Below are 22,729 nucleotides of genomic sequence, written 5' to 3'. Positions count from 1 at the left end.
ACTCCATCTTTGTGGTGGAAAGAACTTTGCCAAGAAGGCATTGACTAGCTTTTCCCAAGAGTCCAGGCTTTCTTTAGGTTGAGAGTCCAACCATATTCTAGCTCTGTCTCTTACAGTAAAAGGGAATAGCATCAGTCTATAGACCTCAGGGTCAACCCCATTAGTCTTGACTGTGTCACAGATTTGCAAGAACTCAGCTAAAAACTGATGAGGATCTTCCATTGGAAGTCCATGGAACTTGCAATTCTGTTGCATTAGAGAAACTAATTGAGGCTTTAGCTCAAAGTTGTTTGCTCCAATGGCAGGGATAGAGATGCTTCTCCCATAGAAATCAGGAGTAGGTGCAGTAAAGTCACCCAGCACCTTCCTTGCATTGTTGGCATTGTTGTTTTCGGTTGCCATGTGTTCTTCTTCTTTGGAGAATTCGGTTAGGTCCTTTAAAGAGAGTTGTGCTTTAGCTTCTCTTAGCTTTCGCTTCAAGGTTCTCTCAGGTTCAGGGTCAGCTTCAACAAGAATACCTTTGTCTTTGCTCCTGCTCATAAGAAAGAGAAGAGAACAAGAAAATGTGGAGTCCTCTATGTCACAGTATAGAGATTCCTTGAAATGTCAGAGGAAAAGAAGGGTAGAAGACAGAAGTAGAAAATTCGAACTTATCAGAGAAGATGGAGTTCGAATTTTGCATTAAGGGATAGTGTTAGTCCATAAACAGAAGGATGTGAGAAGAAGGGAAGTGATTTTCGAAAATTAAGTAAAAGATTTTGAAAACATTTTGAAAAACACTTAATTGATTTTCGAAAACTAAGAATGGAAAAAGAATCAAGTGATTTTTGAAAAAGATTTGAAATTAGAAATCAAAAAGATTTGATTGAAAACTATTTTGAAAAAGATGTGGTTAGGAAGATATGATTGGTTTAAAAAATGTGATTGAGAAAATATGATTTGAAAACAATTTTAAAAGATATGATTTGAAAACAATTTGAAAAGATATGATTTTAAAATTTAATGACTTGCCTAACAAGAAAAGATATGATTCAAACATAAAACCTTCCTCAACAGAAAAGGCAAAAAATGTTCAATCAAATCATTAATTGTTAGTAAGTATCTTTGAAAAAGGAAAGAAATTGATTTTGAAAACATTTGATTGAAAAGATATGATTTGAAAAAGATTTGATTTTGAAAAACTTTGAAAACTTGAAAAAAATTGATTTTGAAAACAAAATCTTCCCCCTAGCACCATCCTGGCGTTAAACGCCCAGAATGGTGCACATTCTGGCGTTTAACGCCCAAACTACTACCCTTTTGGGCGTTAAACGCCCAGCCAGGCACCCTGGCTGGCGTTTAAACGCCAGTCTGTCTTCTTCACTGGGCATTTTTGAATGCCCAGCTTTTTCTGTGTGATTCCTCTGCAGTATGTTCTGAATCTTCAATTCTCTGTATTATTGACTTGAAAAGACACAAATTAAAAATATTTTTGGATTTTTAATAATTAAAATGCAACAAGAATCAAATAACAATGCATGCAAGACACCAAACTTAGCAGTTTGTATACTATTGACACTAACTACATGAGAATGCATATGAGAAACACAAAACACTCAAGTCAATAGAATTCAAAGATCAAAACAAGAAAATCATCAAGAACAACTTGAAGATCAATGAGGACACATGCATGAATGCAATAAGAACAGAAACATGCAATTGACACCAAACTTAAGATGAGACTCTAGACTTAAACAAAAAATATTTTTTGATTTTATGATTTTGTAATTTTTTTGGCTTTTTTCGAAAATTAAGTGGAAAAGAAAATAAAGATATCAAAATTCTTAATGAGAATTCCAGGAATCATGCAATGTTAGTCTAAAGCTTTAGTCTAAAGGAATTAGACATGGCCGGCAAAGCTTCAGCAGGACATTGCATTCAAGAGCTAAATTGATGAAGATCAATCAGCTTTGGTGATGATAAGAACATCACCTTGAAACACTAGAATTCATTCTTAAGAACTCTGAAGAAAAATACCTAATCTAAGCAACAAGATGAACCGTCAGTTGTCCATACACAAGAACAATCCCCGGCAACGGCGCCAAAAACTTGGTGCACGAAATTGTGATCACTACAACTTCGCACAACTAACCAGCAAGTGCACTGGGTCGTCCAAGTAATACCTTACGCGAGTAAGGGTCGATCCCACGGAGATTGGTGGTATGAAGCAAGCTATGGTCATCTTGTAAATCTCAGTCAGGCAGACTCAAATGGGTATAGATGATGAACGAAAATAACATAAAGATAAAGATAGAGATACTTATGTATATCATTGGTGTAAGAGCTTCAGACAAGCATATGAAGATGCCTTCCCTTCCGTCTCTCTGCTTTCCTACTGTCTTCATCCAATCCTTCTTACTCCTTTCCATGGCAAGCTCGTATAGGGTCTCACTGTTGTCAGCAGCTACCTCCCATCCGCGCAGTGAAAGCTAATGCACACACTCTGTCACAGTGCTGCCAATCACCGGTTTGGTTCCCTCCCCTACCGGAATAGAATAACTCTTTTGCGTCTGTCACTAACGCCCAGTAGGTTACAGGTTTGAAGCACGTCACAGTCATTCAATCATTGAATCCTACTCAGAATACCACAGACAAGGTTAGACCTTCCGGATTCTCTTGAATGCTGCCATCAGTTCTTGCCTATACCACGAAGACTCTGATCTCACGGAATGGCTGGCTCGTTTGTCAGGCGAGCACTCGTTTGTCAGGCGATCAACCATGCATCGTGCAATCAGAAATCCAAGAGATATTCACTAAGCCTCAGATGCTTGTAGAACAAGAATGGTTGTCAGTCACCTTGTTCATGGGTGAGAATGGTGATGGGCGTCAATCATCACCTTCATCATGTTGAAGAACAAGTGATATCTTGGTAAAAGAACAAGTGGAATTGAATGGAAGAACAGTAGTAATTGCATTAATACTCGAGGTACAGCAGAGCTCCACACCTTAATCTATGGTGTGTAGAAACTCCACCGTTGAAAATACATAAGAACAAAAGTGATCATTGGTTTCGACCCCAGAGAGGGAACCAGAAGAACCAAGATCTGATCTAAGAACTAGATGTCCAAAGATGAAAAATACAATAGTAAAAGGTCCTATATATAGAGAACTAGTAGCCTAAGGTGTACAAAGGTGAGTAAATGACATAAAAATCCACTTCCGGGCCCACTTGGTGTGTGCTTGGGCTGAGCAATGAAGTAATTTTCGTGTAGAGACTCTTCTTGGCGTTTAACTCCAGCTTTTATGCCAGTTTGGGCGTTTAACTCCCATTTAGGTGCCAGTTTGGGCGTTTAACGCTGGGAATTCTGAGGGTGACTTTGAACGCCGGTTTGGGCCATCAAATCTTGGGCAAAATATAGACTATCATATATTGCTGGAAAGCCCAGGATGTCTACTTTCCAACGCCGTTGAGAGCGCGCCAATTGGGCTTCTGTAGCTCCAGAAAATCCACTTCGAGTGCAGGGAGGTCAGAATCCAACAGCATCTGCAGTCCTTTTTAGTCTCTGAATCAGATTTTTGCTCAGATCCCTCAATTTCAGCCAGAAAATACCTGAAATCACAGAAAAATACACAAACTCATAGTAAAGTCCAGAAAAGTGAATTTTAACTAAAAACTAATAAAAATATAATAAAAACTCAACTAAAACTACCAAAAACATACTAAAAACAATGCCAAAAAGCGTACAAATTATCCGCTCATCAGTAACTAACTTCTAAAGTATGTGAGTATATGAAAGTATGTTGATTCCCCTTCAATCCTTGGCTTAAATAGCATCAGAAATGAGTTGGATTGGGCCCACAAGGCTTCTAAAATCGCTGGCCACATGTTGCTTTAAGTGAACTAGGTGGCAGCAACGGCGCGTGCGCGTACTTTCCGCGTGCGCGCCACCATACGTGTAGCAACTATGGCAAATCTTATATCGTTTCGAAGCCCCGGATGTTAGCTTTCTAACCCAACTGGAACCGCATTATTTGGACCTCTGTAGCTCAAGTTATGGTCGTTTAAGTGCGAAGAGGTCGGCTTGACAGCTTTCCGGTTCTTTCATTTCTTCATGAGTTCTCCAACTTTTCATGCTTCTTTCTTCATTCCCTTGATCCAATCTTTGCCTTCTAAATCTGAAATCACTTAGCAAACATATCAAGGCATCTAATGGAATCAAGGTGAATTAAATTTATTCATTTTAAGACCTAAAAAGCATGTTTTCCCTCTTAAGCACAATTAAAGGAGAATATACAAAACCATGCTATTTCAATGGATAAATGTGGGTAAAAGGTTATAAAATCCCCTAAAATCAATACAAGATAAACCGTCAAATTGGGGTTTGTCAACCTCCCCACACTTAAACCAAGCATGTCCTCATGCTTAAGACAAGAGAAAGCAAAGGGATCAACATTTATTCAATGAAAACTAACTAAATGCAATCTACCTATATGCAACTATCTACATGAATGCAATTGCTTGGTCAAAATAAATTACTTCCCAAGAAGCATATATAAGCACAAGGGCAAAAGGCATTAACAACCATGCCAAACCACAATTGAATTGAGCTATTAAATATTTTTACAAACTTGCATGAAAGGAGATGATCATTGGTGGAAACATGTAATTGAGCATCAAACCCTCACCGGATGTATTTGCACTCTATTCGCTCAAGTGTTTAGGGTTGACTCACTCAATTCTCTCCTAATCATGCTTTCTAAGATTTGTTTTTCTTCTAACAATCGACATATATTTCATGCATGCATACAAGTATCATGAGGTCTTTTCTTTAGGTTGTAATGGGGCTAGGGTCAAGGTAGGATGCATATTTGGTTAAGTGAGTTTGAAATTTGAATCTTTGATAAGCTTAAACTTCCCACCTAACCTATGACATCCTATACAATTAAGTACTAATCTAACTACCCATTTTTCACTCTTTCACATACTCATGTATTCCTTTTTAATTTCACAACACCTATGCATTGATTTTATTGGACTATACTTTGATTTGGGGTATTTTGTCCCCTTTTTATTCCTTTCTTTTTTTTCTTCTTTTTCTTTCTTTTTCTATATATTTTTTTCTTTTCCATATTATTTTTTTCTTTTTCTTTTGTTTTTCTCATTTTTTTTTCTATATACAAGAATCTCAATGCATAAGGTTTTACATTTGATCAATACATGAGTATGTACCCAATTCCCAATATTTTCGATAACAATACAAAATTACCCTTTTATTCACCCAATGTCCCAAGGTTCCCACACTTGAATGATACTCACACACTCTAGCCTGAGCTAATCAAAGATCCAAATAAGGACATTTATTGTTTTTCGCTTTAAGGCTTGTAATGTGCTAAAATTAAGAACAAGTGGGTTAATCGTAGGCTCAAATTGGCTAACAAAGGAATATAAAAGGGTTGGCTATTTGGATAAGTGAGCTAATGAAATGATGGCCTCAATCATATAAATGCATGTATACACAAAATAATGGACATAAAGAATCAAACAAATCAAAGATTACAATCATAGAAAGAGAATAATACACACAAGAAGGAAAAATAAGTGGTTATAGGATGTAGCCACACCATTAGGCTCAAATCTCACTTGCTTGTGTTCTTAGCTCAAAAACATGGTCCACAATATATATAATTCAAGCAAGTTCTATGAAAAGTTTTCACTCAAATCAATTGGTGCCCTATAGATAGAAATCTTGAAAAATTCATTATTTTGACTAAGCTTATTGTGTATATATATGCAAAAATAAGAAAATGCAAGTAAAAACCATAAAATCCTAGAATGAAATGCAAAAGTGTTGGGATTAGAAATTTGTCACCCAAAATCACCGACCGGTCGGACGACCTCCCCACACTTAAAAGTTTGCACCATCCTCGGTGCACTCAAAGATGAGCAAGGGGGTACGGCGACTCTCCGGATTGCTACGTGTTCTTAGTCTTGCTTCCATTATTGCTTGTGGTGCATTCATCATGAAAAACAAAAATATAACACCATAAGATGAGAAAACAAAAGCAAGGAAGCATACTTTGTTGGAGTGAGGTAAATCACTAGAATGCGGTGAGTGAATTAATGTGACATGAATGACAATTAGATGTGTGAATTCTAAATTGCGCGGTTTAGAACACACATTAGCATAAAAAGCTATGTCACCAAAGAAGCATGCACTTTACTCATTCTAGTATGCTTGAGATGCTTTAAGTAAACTTGTAAGGTAAAACAAGCATTAAAGAAGCATAAAAGCATTCAAGTCAAACACATATGGATGCATAGAATCATGAAATACAATGCATTAAGGTAAATGCACAACATCATCCATCAAGAGGTTGCCTAATCACAAAATAAGGCTCAAATCACATGGTGGCCAAATCATGTAATTCAAGAAGAGTTACAAGCTCGAAGGCAATTCGCATCACTTGGTATTTTTTCAAAAGATAAGCATGAAAAACTTAAGACCAAGTAGCAAAATATAACCTCAATCATAGGATCCAACAAAGATTATCTAAAAACATTAATGCTAAATTAGCATTTAGGCAATAAGGGGGAAGCAATGCATAGTAAACAAAGTCAATAATCCAACACTTATGATGAAAAGAGAGAAAATAAAATGAAAACTAAACTAAAACAAACTAACAAACTAACCGACTAACTAATTAACTAACTAAAATAAATGGTTATCCATGGTGTTTGGAAGTGTTGGATGAGGGGTAGGAGGAGGGAAAAAGAAAGGAGGAGGAAAGAAATAGAAAGAGGAGAAGAAAAGAAATGTGGTGAAGGAAGGAAATCCACGCGTACGCGCGCATGCCGCGCGCGCGCGGATGGTTTATTTCGAGAGTGGGGTTGTGCCAAAGGCACAACGTTGGCGTGGCGTAGGCATAACTCTCTGAAAAATGTATGGAATGTGAAACTTCTCAATCCACGCGTACGCACGCATGGCGCGCGTGCGTGGATGGTCCAAAATGCATGATGTGCGCGTATGCGTGAAGTGCGCGTACGCGTGGATGGTGCTCTGTTTTTCAAAAATTTTTTTGCTATGTTTTTGCACCCATCCAAGCATTCTAAACCTCCAAGCATCTACCAAAATACCATAAAACCTTATTTGACATGATAAAATACTAATTAAACTCAACCAACTAATCTAAACATGAAATTAAACTAGTTATACCAATATGTACAAAAAAAGAAAATGAAAGGATTTTACCATGGTGGGTTGTCTCCCACCTAGCACTTTTGTTTATTGTCCTTAAGTTGGACTTATGGGGAGCTTCTCTCAAGGTGGCTTGTGCTTGTACTCATCTTGGAACTTCCACCAATGCTTGGACTTCCAATAAGCTCCATCATGCAAGATTAATATCTCCAAGCTTTGATGGCGTTCTTCACAAACCATGGGCTCCCAATGTTGATCCTCATGTGTTCCCGGATCCCATATTTTGTCTTCACACCCATCTCCAAGTTGATTATCATTAATCCATGTGGGTGGTGAGCAAGGTGAATTCTCAATAGAGTGACCAAACATCCTTCTAGACTCAAACAATCTAGTTCTACACCAACTCTTACAATTAAGCTTTGAGTATGCAACCATGATGAACCTAGAATGATATTTCAAACCACTAACCATCTCCTTTTTACTCTTAAAGCCACCAAAATGTCTAAGTTGACCATCCGTCTCAAGAAAACCATATTCAAGGGGAATAATAGAGCTTAAGTATAAAGAATTTACCCACTTGAATGAAAAGATAGATGGTGGTGGCTTGGGGAGAGGTATCTCCAATGTGCTAGCGAGCTCTACTCCCTTGTATTCTTCCTTGTCAATTTCCACCTCTTCATAAACTTCTTTGTTTTCAATCCCTTGTTCATCATTTTCATCTAGCTCTTCTCCATCACTCAAATCATAAATTGGAGGACGAGAGAAATCTACCTCCACATCACTTTCAAATTCATTGGGAGAAGGTTCTTCAAATTTAAAGGATTTTCCACCAAGAAAATTGGATGCATGATCTTCATCACCAAGGGGACTCAATTCTTGCTTCATTCCTTCCAAGTCTTCATTCAAAAATTGTTTTGGAGGTTGTGTACTTTCCTCCTCAACATCAAATTCAATCTTCTTGGAGGGGTTTTCTTCAATTCTAAGTTCCCAAGGGGATTCCGCATCTCCTAAGTCTTCAACCACTTCTTCCTCTTCTTCAATGACCATAGGTTCCTCCAATTGTTCTAACACAAAGTAGCATTCCTCATTCTCCACCGGAGTTTCCAATCTCTCCTTCATGCTATGCTTTTCAATTGATTCTCCACATGTAACCATGGGAGTGCCTTGAGTACTCAAATATTGGGAGACTAAATTGCTTACTACCTTGGTCAAAGTAGCCATAAATTCTAGTGTCTCCCTTTGCATTTCTCCTTGCCCTTGAAGTATAAGGCTAAGGATTTCATCCATTGAAGATTGGAGTGGATAAGAGGGTTCATTGTCTTGGAGAAAGGGTTCATTATAGGAAGGTGGTTCTTCTTGGTAAGGTGGTGGTGTATATTGAGGTGGTTCTTGGGAGTAGTAATCTTGGAATTGTGGTTCCATGTATGGCTCATATGGTTCAAAAGGTGGTTGGTGTAGTGGATATGAATCATGGTCATATGGAGGTGTTTGGTGAAAATAGGCTTGAGAGTGTGGTTGAGGTTCATGTTGAGGATATGACTCATAGGCATATGGTGGTGGTTCTTGAAAGTCACAAGGAGATTCACCATAGCCATTGGATTGGTATGCATCATAGAATGGCTCTTCTTCATAGTGCATTGGTGGAGGTTGTTGCCATGAGGATTGATCATAAGCATATGGCTCCTCCCACCTTTGATTATCCCATCCTTGATACATTTCTTCATTGTAATCTCCACTTCCTACAACATAGTTATAACTACACTCATAGCCAATATGAGAATTCATAGTGGAAAGAGAAAACAAAAATCAAAAGATAATAGAAAACAAGAGAAATAAAATTCTACAACTAGCAAATAAAGCAAAGAGCAAGATATTTATACTATTCACATATATACAATAACCAATAACATAACACCATTGCAATTCCCCGGCAACGGCGCCATTTTGACGATTGGATTTTTGACGGTATAGAATTTCACTATTGAAGTCTCGTTGCAAGTATAGTTTCTAAACCAATCAAAAATCCTTTCATACAAAAGATTGTTTGTCACAAGTAACAAACCCCTAATTTTATAAACCGAAGTATTCAAACCTCGGGTCGTTCTCCCTAGGAATTGTAATGAAGTGTCTTGTTATTGGTTGTGAATTATATTTGGGATTTTTTAGCTTTTGGACAAGAAATATAAATGACAAAGAAAGTAAACTAACAACTAACAAAGCTCTTGGCAAGATATGAGAACTAGAAGTCCTATCCTAATTATCCTCCTCAATTGTGATGACAAATTGTCCATTACTCCCACTTAGTTAACCTCTAACTATGGAGGAAAGTCAAGTGGATGAATCAATTTGATCCCTCAAGTCCTAATCAACTCCTAAAGGAAAGACTAGCTTTAGAGGCATTCAAATTAATTAGCAACTTCTAATCATCAATCAACAAAGGAATTAGATAATTCAAGTGTCACTAATCACTCTACCTATGCCAAGAGGAACAAAACCTACACTAAAATCCAACCAAGCATTTCATCAAACACTTGGAAGGCATGAAAGAAAAGCATAGTAAATTGATAACAAGAATAGAATCTAACAACAATTATTGCAAAGAATTAATAACAACAATCAAAAGAAACGCATCTATTATGAATTACCTTGAATTGAATTGGAAGAAAGTAGAAGAAACAAAAGTAGATCTACAACAAAAACACAAGAACAACATAAAGGAAATTACAACAAAAGAATAGAGGAAGATGAATGTAACAACAAAGAAATTGAAAGGTAGAAGTAGAAGAAAGTAAAGACTAAAACCTAGATCTAAGAACTAATCCTAATCCTAATCCTAGAGAGAAGTGAGAGCTTCTCTCTCTAGAAACTACTTCTAAACTAAACTATGACTAATGGTAACTAACTTCTAAAGTATGTGAGTATATGAAAGTATGTTGATTCCCCTTCAATCCTTGGCTTAAATAGCATCAGAAATGAGTTGGATTGGGCCCACAAGGCTTCTAAAATCGCTGGCCACATGTTGCTTTAAGTGAACTAGGTGGCCGCAACGGCGCGTGCGCGTACTTTGCGCGTGCGCGCCACCATACGTGTATCAACTATGGCAAATCTTATATCGTTTCGAAGCTCCGGATGTTAGCTTTCTAACCCAACTGGAACCGCATCATTTGAACCTCTGTAACTCAAGTTATGGTCGTTTAAGTGCAAAGAGGTCGGCTTGACAGCTTTCCGGTTCTTTCATTTCTTCATGAGTTCTCCAACTTTTCATGCTTCTTTCTTCATTCCCTTGATCCAATCTTTGCCTTCTAAATCTGAAATCACTTAGCAAACATATCAAGGCATCTAATGGAATCAAGGTGAATTAAATTTATTCATTTTAAGACCTAAAAAGCATGTTTTCCCTCTTAAGCACAATTAAAGGAGAATATACAAAACCATGCTATTTCAATGGATAAATGTGGGTAAAAGGTTATAAAATCCCCTAAAATCAATACAAGATAAACCGTCAAATTGGGGTTTGTCAGCTGTCACCTGGTGATTCATGACATTGATCAAGCTTATGACTGTATCTCCTGCACTTGAAACATATTTGATGAAGGCCCTCGTATTTGATGTGGAATTCTTTTCCTAAAGCTGAGAAAGAGGAAACTAACTTGTTCCTTAGATCAATCTCAACACAAATACAAGCAATTTTTTCTCTAGAGTGGATGGAGGTTAATTTGTCAACTTTGAGCATTGTACCCAAAGACTTTCCAACCTTCCAGAGAAAATATCTGTTGTACAACTCTGCTGGTAAATTGGGAATTCGTACCTACATAGCAATTTTCTACACTTGTGTCTCCATTGGTATAAAGAGGGGTCTCCATCTTTGCACAATAAGGTAGTGGTCCACTATTATCCATAGCCCTTCAAACAAGGCATATCCATAGTCTTCTTGACTTTCGAAGCTCACGAGAAAGAAGTTTCCCACTAGATCCATGACCCGGATAGAGCCTTTCTTAGCCCACCTTCACTACACCCATCGGTCTATACCTAGGAGATTAACCAGTTTTTCAAGAGGCTTGACAATCAAAGAGAACTTTCATGGTCAACACCATTCTTCATATTCTTCTAGAGACACCTCAATATTAGGCTTTGGATTGAAGGGAGTCTGATTCTCCATATTCATATCCATGGGGTCGGATTCAGCGATATAGTCCTTTGCCACAAGTTCAACAATTTCATCAGGATTTAGTTTTTCAAATTCATTGTTGACTACCATATCATGATATGATTTGTTCGGCTGATGATCAATTTCTGGGACAATGGAGTCCCTACTATGCTGATCGGTTGTAGGAGTTTCATCTAACTCCATCTCTATTTCTGTAGACTTGTCCTCGATGCCTTCCCTGAGGCCGTCATACTGATTAGCCCCATCCATTTTTACTTTTTTTGTGCTCCTGGTGATGAGGTCTTCTTCTTCTGACGATTTCTTGTCGACTTTAATAGGTTGGTTTTCGGTGCTCATAGAGAGGTTTTTTCAGCTTTCTCACTCTACTTTTTAATTATGCAGAACTATATATAAACTTTAATAAATATAAATATAAATTATATTTTTTAAATTAAATATTGACTAAAATAATAATATTAATTTTATTAAATATAGAAAATTGGATTCAGTACATAGCTTTTTTTTTTTGTCTAAAATAGTGATTTTATTACTAGAAAAAGGTTCATTAAGGACTTACATGCACCAAGGGGTAAATATAGAAAAGTTTCACCAACAGAATTTAATTAAAGTTTATTACTTGAAGAAGTATGAAGAATTGGTAAGGTCAGTTCATCCCCTTCCATTCTTGTTGCATAGCACGGGCCTCTTCAACACAAAGGGATGGAGGCTTCCTGTACCCATCGAAGATGAAGCTATTCTTGGCCTTCCAAAGCTGCCATAGAAAGTTTGTCGCTAGTTCTACTGATCTGATTTGTCATTGAAAACTTCCATTTTCTCTGTAACTTCTTTCCAACATCGCCAATGGTGTTCATCTGGGTTTGGGATGGAGAAATCCACTAAGTGCCAAGCTTCCAATGAATCAGTGCAATACCACAGACAATGGTGGGCTGACTCTACCGCCGAATCACATCTAGGACAAGTTGAATTCACTATTTTAATTCTGGCACTAATTTTGAGCTTTACTAGTAAGGCATTGTATAGTAATTTCCAAAGAAAGCTTCTAATTTTTGGTTGGCTTTTCAAATTCTAGATGCTATACCAAAAGGGTTTCGAGTGGCATTGTCCCGAGAGAAACTCAAGTGGCAGATAATTGAATTGGAAAGCAATGATGTACCTAGACGCAACCGAGTATGCACCAGTTCAGTTCAGCATCCAAGTAACCTTATCTTCTCCTCCCTGGATATTTATTTGTAAAATAGTTGTTGCTACTGTTGGGCTGAATGTCTCTATTATTTTTTGTTGATTCCATTGGCCATTTGATTGAATTAGTTTAGACACCCATTTTGAAGCATGATTTGAGATTGGGAGTAGGATTAGGAGTAATAGCCACAAAGTTCATGACCCAAGAATCTTTCTTAATTCAGATTGATCTGCCATTTCCAACTCCCTAGAGAATTCTTTTTTCCAACACCTTTCTGCTTTCCATGATGCTACGCCATCCCCAAGCAGGGTTTGTTCTTATCTCAGCTCTCAAAAATGTGAAAAATCTAAAGAATTTGCTTTTTAGGACCTTGTAGATTAATGAATGAGGTCTTGTTAAAAGCCTCCACCCTTACTTTGCAAGCATTGCAAGGTTAAAAGCTTTCATGTCTTTAAAATTGAGTCCACCTTGTGATTTCGGTCTACATGTTATCTTCCACTCCACCCAATGCATCCTCCGTTCATTACTTTTTTGTCCCTACCAAAACTGCATAATAGCTTTTTGAATCTCTTCGAGTAGAGTGTCTGGTAGCTTGAAATAGCTTAAGGTGTAAATCGGAATCGCTGTTGTGACAGCTTTAATTAGGATTTTCCTGTCAGCAGAAGACAAGAGAGACCTTTTCTATAGCTGAAATTTTTGGTTTACCTTGTCTTTGATATAGTTAAAAGTAGCTCTTTTTGACCTCTGAATCACTGCCGGGAGTCCCAGATACTTGTTCTAATTCCCCACATGAGGCACTAGGAGAATATTAGCTAGGTGATCTTGAGTAGGTCCCGGGGTATTCCGACTAAAGAACACAAATGATTTATTCAGGTTCACCACTTGCCCGCTTACTTTCTCATATGTCTTCAATATTCTGATAAGACTGTGACAATCTTCCTCAAAGGCTCGGTAGAAAAGGATGGAATCATCTGCAAAAAATAGATGACTGAGTCTTGGGTACCTATGATTTAGTCTCAATCCGAAAAATTCGTGTCCCTGTTCTCCTCTGTAGAGCAGATGGGATAATCCTTCTGCACAAAAAAGGAATAGATATAGGAAGAGGGATTCGGTTTGTCAGAATCCCCTACATGATTTGAAAAAACCATGAGGTTGTCCATCAATAGTAACAGAGTAAGAAACCGTCATCACACATTCCTTGATCCAGTTAATCCATTTGTTGCAAAATCCAAATTTTCTCATTATCTCCCGGAGAAAAGACTATTCAACCCTGTCATACGCTTTACTCATATCCAGTTTCAAAGCCAAATCATACTGACCAAATCTCTTACTCTTTAGAAAGTGCATAAATTCATGTGCTATCAAATCATACTTGATCAAACAACCATTGATAAAAGCACTTTGAGAATCACTAATAACTCTGTTCATGACCAACTGTAGTCTGTGTACTAGAATTTTAGAAATAATTTTATAGAAAATACTACTAAGACTTATGGGTCTAATATGTGTCATAGAAGTAGCATTTTCAATCTTCAGAATAAGACAGATATTTGTATGATTAAAAGCTTTTAAAAGTTTACCTCTAGCAAAGAAGCTCTTGACCGCTTGTACCACATCCTCCTTAATTGTGTCCCAGAAGAAGTAAAAAAACTTAGTCATGAAACCATTATCACCAGGGGCTGAGAATGGGTTTATAGAAAAAGTAGCAGCTTTAACCTCTTGTTCTGTGACTGGTCTGGTTAATATAGGGTTGTTGGTAGCATTGATCTTAGGTGGAATATCGCAAATTTCTTCTGTGGGGTCCCTTGGTTCACTGGTTGAGAATAGTTTTGTGAAATAATTCTGAGCAATAGAAGCTATTCCCTCTGTATCCATTGCTATATGCCCCCTCTTCATCCTCTAACATATAGATCTTATTCTTATGATTCCTTGTCTTAAACTTAGAATGAAAGAATTTAGTGTTGCGTCCCCCCAGTTAAGCCATTGAACTTTTTATTTCTCTTTCCAGTACCTTTCTTCCATTTCTAATCCATATTTTATTTCTGCCTCCAAACACTGGATTGTCACTGGATTGACTTGATCAACTTTTTCTTTCTCGTTTTCTAATCGACCCTTTAACTCAGAGATTCTGTTTTGGGAATTGGAGTTAGAGTGTTGCTACCACACCACCAACTTGTGTCTGCATAGCTTGAGTTTCAGCTAGTCTAAACATGGGAGACCCTATAATTATATGTTTCCAAGTTACCAGCAAATTGTCTATTACACCAAGTGAACTTCTCCCCCTCATAACCCAAATCCAATAGTCTACTCTCATTAATAAAGTCATTAAATGCTTGGATAGATATATTCGATTTAGGTCTACTTCTTTTCTTTTCATGGTTAGCTAGGATGGCATTATAATCACCAAGAACTATAATATTGTCCCTGCTGTTTTCCATGACTTGCAGCAATTGACGAAATTGTTCCTCTCTTCTTCGTTCTTCCGTGCTCAAGTATACCTCTATAGCCTCCCATTGTTGTCCACCTTGTTAACCCTTATAAGAGAAATGAATAAAGAAGTTCTCTTGACGTAAAATTTTCACCTCTACCCTTTCTTTCCATGCCACCACTAATCCACCCGAGAGACCATTAAAATCCACTGTATTCCAAAACTGAAAACCAACTTTCTTCATCACACCCTCCACTGACGAGGCATTGTTCTTGGTTTCGCAAAGGAACATTACCTCGGAGAATGGGATTCAATTATCCCTTGGATTTTGTGAACTGTCAGGAATTTTTCCAAACCCCGACAATTCCACATCAATATCTTCATATCTCCTCGGGTGTCTCTTTTTGGGTGACACCCTCTCCCCTTAAAGTTGATGTGTTATCTTTTTGGTAAAATTTCTTGTTGTTATTTGAGTTTCCTAAATCCTCGGAAACTCTTTTCGCTCCTGAACCCCCTCTTCGCCAACTGCTTCAAACTTTGCCTTTTGCCTTCTTTTTTGCTGATCACCTCTGCTAATTAAACTCTCAATAGAAAATTGAAGGACATGTTCTGCTCCACCGTCTTTCCTTCCTTCTCCTATATTACCCCCACTATCAGCCACTTCCGCGCCCACCCTCCTCTCCTCCATACCTCAAGTTTTCCTTCTTTCCTTTCGCGTCAGCCCTCTTGATTTGAGAATTATTGTCTTGGACGACCGAAAGATTCGCAAAACTTCTGATTAAACTGACTGGTGTAGGTTTTTTCTGCTGCTGTCTCCTATTCTTTTCCCTCTCAACATTGTTAGAATTTTTATTCTCTTTCATGCTTTTAATTCTCCAACCAGTTTGTTCAGTCCTTAGCCATGGTTCCCATTGTTCTTCCTTGACATTGCCTCCCACCGAGTTCTCCATATGCAAATTACAAGTTCAAATTTCATGTCCTATATGACCACAATAGTGACAAAAATTACCAATGCGCTCATATTTGAGTTTGAGATCTATCACTTTTTCACTGCTGCTTGCAATTTTAAGTGATCGACACAGGAGTTTAGTAATGTCCATCATAATTTGGATCTTCATCATCTTTTCCTTTTATCCTCTCATTTTAAATAGGTCTGAATTTAGAACTTCTCCCAATGATTTTCCTATTCTTCTTTTCAAATTGTTTGTTTTACAGTGTTTGGGAAGCTCCCATAATTGCAATCATACAAAAATATAGATAAATTTTTTTCTTTAATTACAGTCTCATCGTTCCACCTCTTTAAATTAAAAATGTAGTTCTTGAATAGTCACAGAATACTTTTCTCAATTCTTAAAAGATCAATTTTATTGTTAAAAAAAGTTAAAAAAAGATTTTTTTATGATCAATTACTTTAATTCCTTCTAGTTGCCTCCATATTACAAATAAGACCACTTTCTAAGGTCTTTGCACTGAAACCTCTGTCAGCAAAAAAATTTCCAACCAAACTCCTTAAACATTTTTTGATACTTTCTTTTATATCTTTATCAATTAATTGCACTATCTGATCCTTCTCAAATCCTAGTGCGTAGCTGTTATCTAGCCTAAGAGGAGCGATTGCTGCCATTCAATTAATCACACGTGATGAAATTTCATAATTAGGATTAACTCAAAAAAATCCTAATAACAAGACACGTTATTATTATTACTTTTGTTCGGTACGTAGCTTTAAAGAGACATAAATAAAGTCCAAACTAAAGTTTAGAGTTGAAAATAACGCAGAGCAGAGGCATGATGACTTGCGGAATGTATTTGGATTGTTGTATTGTAACTGTATTGTATGGTCCCAATCCAAGCACATTGAAGAAAGCATGTAAAACCCAAATCTCAAGTCTCTCGAGATACCCAAAACATTAATTGAATACAAACTTAACTACCAACTAAACTATATGCACTTCAAATAGTAAATTAAATCAAGTTAATTTATTTTATTACTGATATAATATATATTTGATTTAATTTATTATTAATATATAATATATAAAAATTAAATTAAATTAATTTAATTTAATTTATATAAAAATATTTAAAATAGAACGTATAACTAATTTTAATTTAAATTTTTTGTATCATTTTAAATTTTATTTATTTTATCTAAGTGAATTAGTCTATTTTGCATACATTTCCATATATGTATAGACGTATACTAGATACTAGATAGTATACCTATTATATAGAAACACTTAAAAATGAGTTGTATTCGTGTGTATTTGTAATCCATATATTAATAAGTGTATATATTATGGAGAGATGAGGAATGTTAGTTAGAGAATATCAATTAATTTTTTTAAATTATTTTATTTATTTAATTTTAAATACTAAATTATCAATTTTTAGTTTAAAATTTTAAATTATAAATATAAATTCTAAAATTGGCTAATATTAACAAATTAAAAGTTGATTTCTTATAGTTTTTCTATTGAGATATATAAGAATTTTTTTTTTGCCTTTAAGTAATTAACTGTTTCTTTCAATAAATAATTAGTACATTAAAAGTTAATTAATTTTATACATATCTAAATAAACATATAATGTATTTAGATACATTGGTTTTTCAGTATACGAATAACTATTTTCCCAAACATACAATTGTTTAAGAACAAATGCAGAATTAAATATCTATATTTAGCTATAATAATACCCATTAGTTAGATATATCAATAAGATTTTAATTTGTAGTTACTGAATCTATACATAAATATAACTTTGAATTAATTATATATAAAAAATATGCCAAAGAAAATAATAAATTAAAGAATAATAAAAACATCCCACTAATAGCTAGATTTAACACTTATATAATTAAATTTTTTTTTTGGACGATTCAAAATTTAGAGTTCAGATTTAAATAAGACAACAAATATCAACTTCAAATTTTGAAAAAAAAAATGTTGTTTGAATGCCTAAAAATTTCATTTGGGATCCATATACACTGAATTAGATTAGTCAGATAGATACATAATAATATTATTTTTCAATAATAAATGGGTTCTAGTTTAAAAAAAAAAAGTGATCTACCGTTTAAAATCGTTTTAGTTATTTTGTTCAGTTGATCTCTATAATTTTACTAAATTTATAATTAGAGTCTTATATTTTTCTTTCTTTCAATTAGATTTTTATAATACTTTTAATTTTGTAATTAAGTCATTATCAATGTAAAAAATATCATAATTAATAGAATATTTTTTTGTAAATTAAAAGTGCCTACAGTTAAAAATTTAATAGATATTTATCACATATTTTAAAAAAATATTTTGTTAATTTTAATATTTTTAATATAAAAAAATCTATTTATAAAGTTAAAAGCAATATAAAAACTCCATTAAAAAAATATATATCAAGAGTATATAAAAACCCAATTAAACTTTTAAAATCAGTATATAAACACCACACCCTCACACCATTTTCCACCAAGCAATATTGCATACATTTGCATTCATCACTACACATAAATCCAAAACCCTTCAATTAGTCACACTTCCCTTTGAAAAATGGCTAAGCTAGCACCATGTGTGGTTCTCATGTTGTGCATGGCTATAGTGGGTGCACCCATTGCCAAAGCTGCCATCCAATGTTCCTTTGTCACAAAGAGTATAGCTCCATGCTTCGGTTACCTCAAAAGCGGAGGGACTGTTTCCGGGCCATGTTGTAGTGGCATCCTGAACATCAATGGCACTGCCAAGACCACCTCTGATCGTCAAGCAGTTTGTAACTGCTTGAAATCGGTCGCAGGTAGTCTTGGCAGCCAAATTAACCTTAACAATGCTGCCTCTCTACCTGGCAAATGTGGTGTTAGCATTCCCTATAAGATTAGCACCTCTACCAACTGTTCTAGGTAACGTCATGCTTAATTATTGTTACAAATTGCTCATTTCTATGTTGTTTTTTTTTTAATTCAAAATAAAGTTCTATTTTATTCGAAATAATATTGTTTGAAACCCAATTAAACATTAAAAACTTGTAAAATTGTATTATATGTATTTTTTATTAACTTTGTTAATTTTATCATTAAAAATGGTGTGAAAAAAATGATGTTGTCTTATAAAATTGATTATATGTAAAAGAGTGATCGAAATTCAATAATTATTTTTATTGAATGTGTTTATAGTCTATATATCTGAAACTAATTTTATCAATATTTTTTTTTTCAGCATCAAGTGAAGAAAATTCGGACGGTGATGATGAATCGGCCACGAGAAACAATAGTTTATGCTAGAGCAAGAGTTATAGTCTACTCTTTATTTGTGTTTATATGGAAACACTGTTATATGTTTCTATTGAAGTTATATCATGATGCTTTCAAATAAAATAATGGGGTTTATTGCTTGAATCGCAGTCGCTCTCCATATATAATATTAGTTGGGTTTTTTTTCGAAGGTTTAGTATAGTGTTCATGTTATTAGGCATCTGTACTGAGTAACGGAGATTATATCACTATGATATGGATTATCCCAAATGAAATTTGTCATATATATGGTTTATTTAATTTTGTTACCCTCCATGTGTGGGTTATTCTTTTGCATAAAATATTTTGTTAATGGTATTTTTATAAAAATATTTAGAAGATAATAAAAATTAATTTAAAATAGCACAAAATTACATACATAAAATTATAAATACTAGATTTATTAAAATAATTTTAAATTATTATCTCTCTAATATTATTATATTTGGTTGTATTTTAAGTTTGGAATTATCTGTTTGACTATGTATATATAATTAAAAAATCTAATTAACTTATGTCTAATTCCAAAGACCATACTTTAAAAGTATAATAATAATTTTTTTAATATATTTAATACATTGAAAATATAAAAAAAATTGTAATAATTTTTATATAATATTTTTTTATGGTATATTTAATCTATGTTTTAAGATACAAGTTAACAAAAACTATAATTAAATAATTCAGATAAATAATTACCATTACTCTCTTTAATTTATAGTTCGTCTATTGAAAATTTTTTTGAAAGGAAAACAGAAAAAACAAAGCTCTGGAACCCACCGATCATCATAAAAAGAAACTAGAGTAGCATGTTGGCATCTTCTACCGCTGAATCTGAGGTTACAGAAAAACATGTTTTTGTCCTCTGAAATTCATCCAAAAGATAACCCTTTGGAATGCACCGGTCAAGCCATCAAAGTTGAAAGAAAACACCCAAATTGGGTAAAGTAAACAACTAAATTGATTAAAAAAAATTGTTAAGTTTAGATTTAAACTAATAGTTATAGCTAATGACAAACATTGGTTTGATGAGAAGGGTATTTTTGACAATTTAGAGTTATGAGGTAGAATAATAATTTTATCAAATTTAAAGATCTGAATACTAGAAAAATTATATCATGCTAGTCTTGAATATCAAAAAGACAAAAAAATTTTCTAGAAAATAATGATGTTAAAATGACAGCACTAATAAGATTTATTGGGTTAAGTTACAATAACAAGAAGTCTAATAATATTTTTTAAGTTTAGTAAAAAAAACACAAATTTAGTAATTATTTTTTAATTTATGTAGTTTTTATTCATGGATTTTAAATGCTAAAGTATAATAAAAAAAATCTCAAATATGTTATTTATATATTGTTATTGGCCTCGCATAAATGTAGGAGTGTTGATGGATTTTATTATGATTTTATTGCAGGTAAGAAAATTGAATCTCAAATTGTTTTAAATATATTGTACATTTATTTGTTGGTTCTTACTCATATATATGAATTGATATTTTTATAGATTTTTTATTTGGTTTATTTAAGAAAAGAAAACATAAATACATCATTTATTTTTCTATAAATAAATTTAATGTGATGATATTTTTAATTATAAGTCAAAATATTAAAGATTTTATACACATTACTAAGTTATTTCTCAAAAAATTTGTTTATGCGATAATTTATGCTAGTTGTTTAAATGCTCATATTTTGCATGTTAAGCGTGTTTTGGATAATTCTGTGTGAAACATTGAGCGTCCTCATAATTCTGATATTTATAATTTTGTTGGATGTTATCTTTATCAATCTCTAAATATTTTTAAATCTTTGACTATTTTGAAATTATTATTTTTGCCCTCAAGTAATAGTGTTATTTTAGATTGTGAAAGTAAAGTTGAAAAAATTGAACCTACATACATGAAAAACATAACTACAATTCAGTAGGTAAAGAAGAGCCATCGAATGAACCATGCTATTTGAATTAGCAGATTGGGTTTAGATTCTTTGAAGAAAAGAAGAACTTCTCATTCAGAGAAAAATAACACTTGTTGCTAGAGAAGATGGTCCATTCTAAGTATTGGAGATTATAAAGAACAATTCAAGCAAGAATAATATTTTTGGTAGGTATTATGGTCCAATTGTATTTATTGTATTTAATTTTTCTCCTTTTGATATATATGCATATTTGAGGACGAATTTTTTTTAAGAGGGAGAGAATGATACGTGCTCAAAAGAGTATTTTTGGCGATTTAGAACTATAGGACAGAATATTAATCTTGTCATATTCAAAGATCTGAATACTAGAAGAATTATACCAAGCCAATTTTGGACATCAAAAAGACTAATAATTCGTCTTAAAAATAGTAATACTAAAATGACAGTATTTATTTGGTCTATTGAGTTAAGACAACAAGAGGCCTAATAGTATTTTTTAAATTTAGTGAAAGACACATTTAACAATTATTTTTTAATTTATGTAGTCTCTATTTTAGTTTATTTTATTGTTAGGGTTTGTTAGAAGATTTGATTTATTTCTAATTTATGTAATAGTATTTTTAGAAATTTTAAATTTAAATCAATATAATCTAATCCAATAAAATTAAATCTAATTTAAATTAAGTCATCTTATCTAAATTAATAAATTATCTTATTCAATTGGCCAATTTTTAAGTTGATCTATTAGAAATCTATTTAAATACTTTTTGCAATTTATTCTAATTAACTTTTTGATGAATAAATTTTATGGATGTTAATATATACTTTTTTTTATATGTGATCAAGTGAGATAAGTAATTTGTCTTATTGCATGAAAAAATTTGAATGATTCAACTTAAAATAGTTTTTAGTGATACTTTTTTTAATTTTATGCCTTTTAATTTAGTTGTTAAGAACAAATACTTTAAAAGTCTAATAAATTTTTTTTATAATTTAAATTTCTAAAATTAAATTTTTTAGAAATTTAATAAAAAAAATTATCTATTTTTTTTGTGTTTCCGCTATATATTTTTTATTTTTTTATCCTCGTTTTTATTTTCTTATCACAAAGTATGAAGATTTCATATATATCTTTGGAAATGATTTTATCATGAGCAAAATTCTTACTTAGAACAAAGCTGAACATTTATGAATTAAAATTAACTAATTTATATCTTAATGACATATTTTAAAAATATAATAATAAAATTTTTTAATATTTTTAATATATTTAAAATATAAAAAAATAATTTTTATAATAACTTTTATAAAATAATTTTTTTATAATATACTTAGCCTAGCACAAGTTAGCAAGAACCTTAAAATAATTAAGGATAACATTTGGAATGAGTTCAATTAGTCGTGCATGACACATTGATCTCTAACTAAAACTATTATTAGCCCCCGATGAAATTTATATTTATCAAGCAAATTAGCCCCAATGGCGTCGTTTTTGTGGGCACTTAATTAATTTGAGGAGGACCAAATTGACCTCTCTCCACATGTCACTTTTAAGTTTTAATGTTCAAATTCATGTG

At 33.6% G+C, this 22,729-nt stretch overlaps 1 protein-coding gene across 1 annotated transcript; it reads left to right on the top strand.

Moving 5' to 3' along the window:
* Positions 1–18,433: 18,433 nt before the first annotated feature.
* LOC130962168 (non-specific lipid-transfer protein 1-like) lies at positions 18,434–19,427 on the top strand. Its single transcript, XM_057888286.1, has 2 exons — positions 18,434–18,843; positions 19,160–19,427. Exons 1-2 carry the CDS (start codon positions 18,500–18,502, stop codon positions 19,167–19,169), a joined length of 354 nt encoding a protein of 117 aa, XP_057744269.1. The 5' UTR covers positions 18,434–18,499; the 3' UTR covers positions 19,170–19,427.
* Positions 19,428–22,729: the final 3,302 nt, after the last annotated feature.

This window comes from Arachis stenosperma, chromosome 2, assembly GCF_014773155.1.
Source record: "Arachis stenosperma cultivar V10309 chromosome 2, arast.V10309.gnm1.PFL2, whole genome shotgun sequence".
Classification (NCBI taxonomy): Eukaryota; Viridiplantae; Streptophyta; class Magnoliopsida; order Fabales; family Fabaceae; genus Arachis; species Arachis stenosperma.
The sequence above is the reverse complement of the archived record's forward strand: the minus strand, read 5'-3'. Positions and strand labels throughout refer to the sequence as shown.

Excerpts from the sequence above, each read along its gene's own strand:
- LOC130962168 (XM_057888286.1), top strand. The coding sequence starts at position 18,500 with ATGGCTAAGCTAGCACCATGTGTGGTTCTCATGTTGTGCATGGCTATA.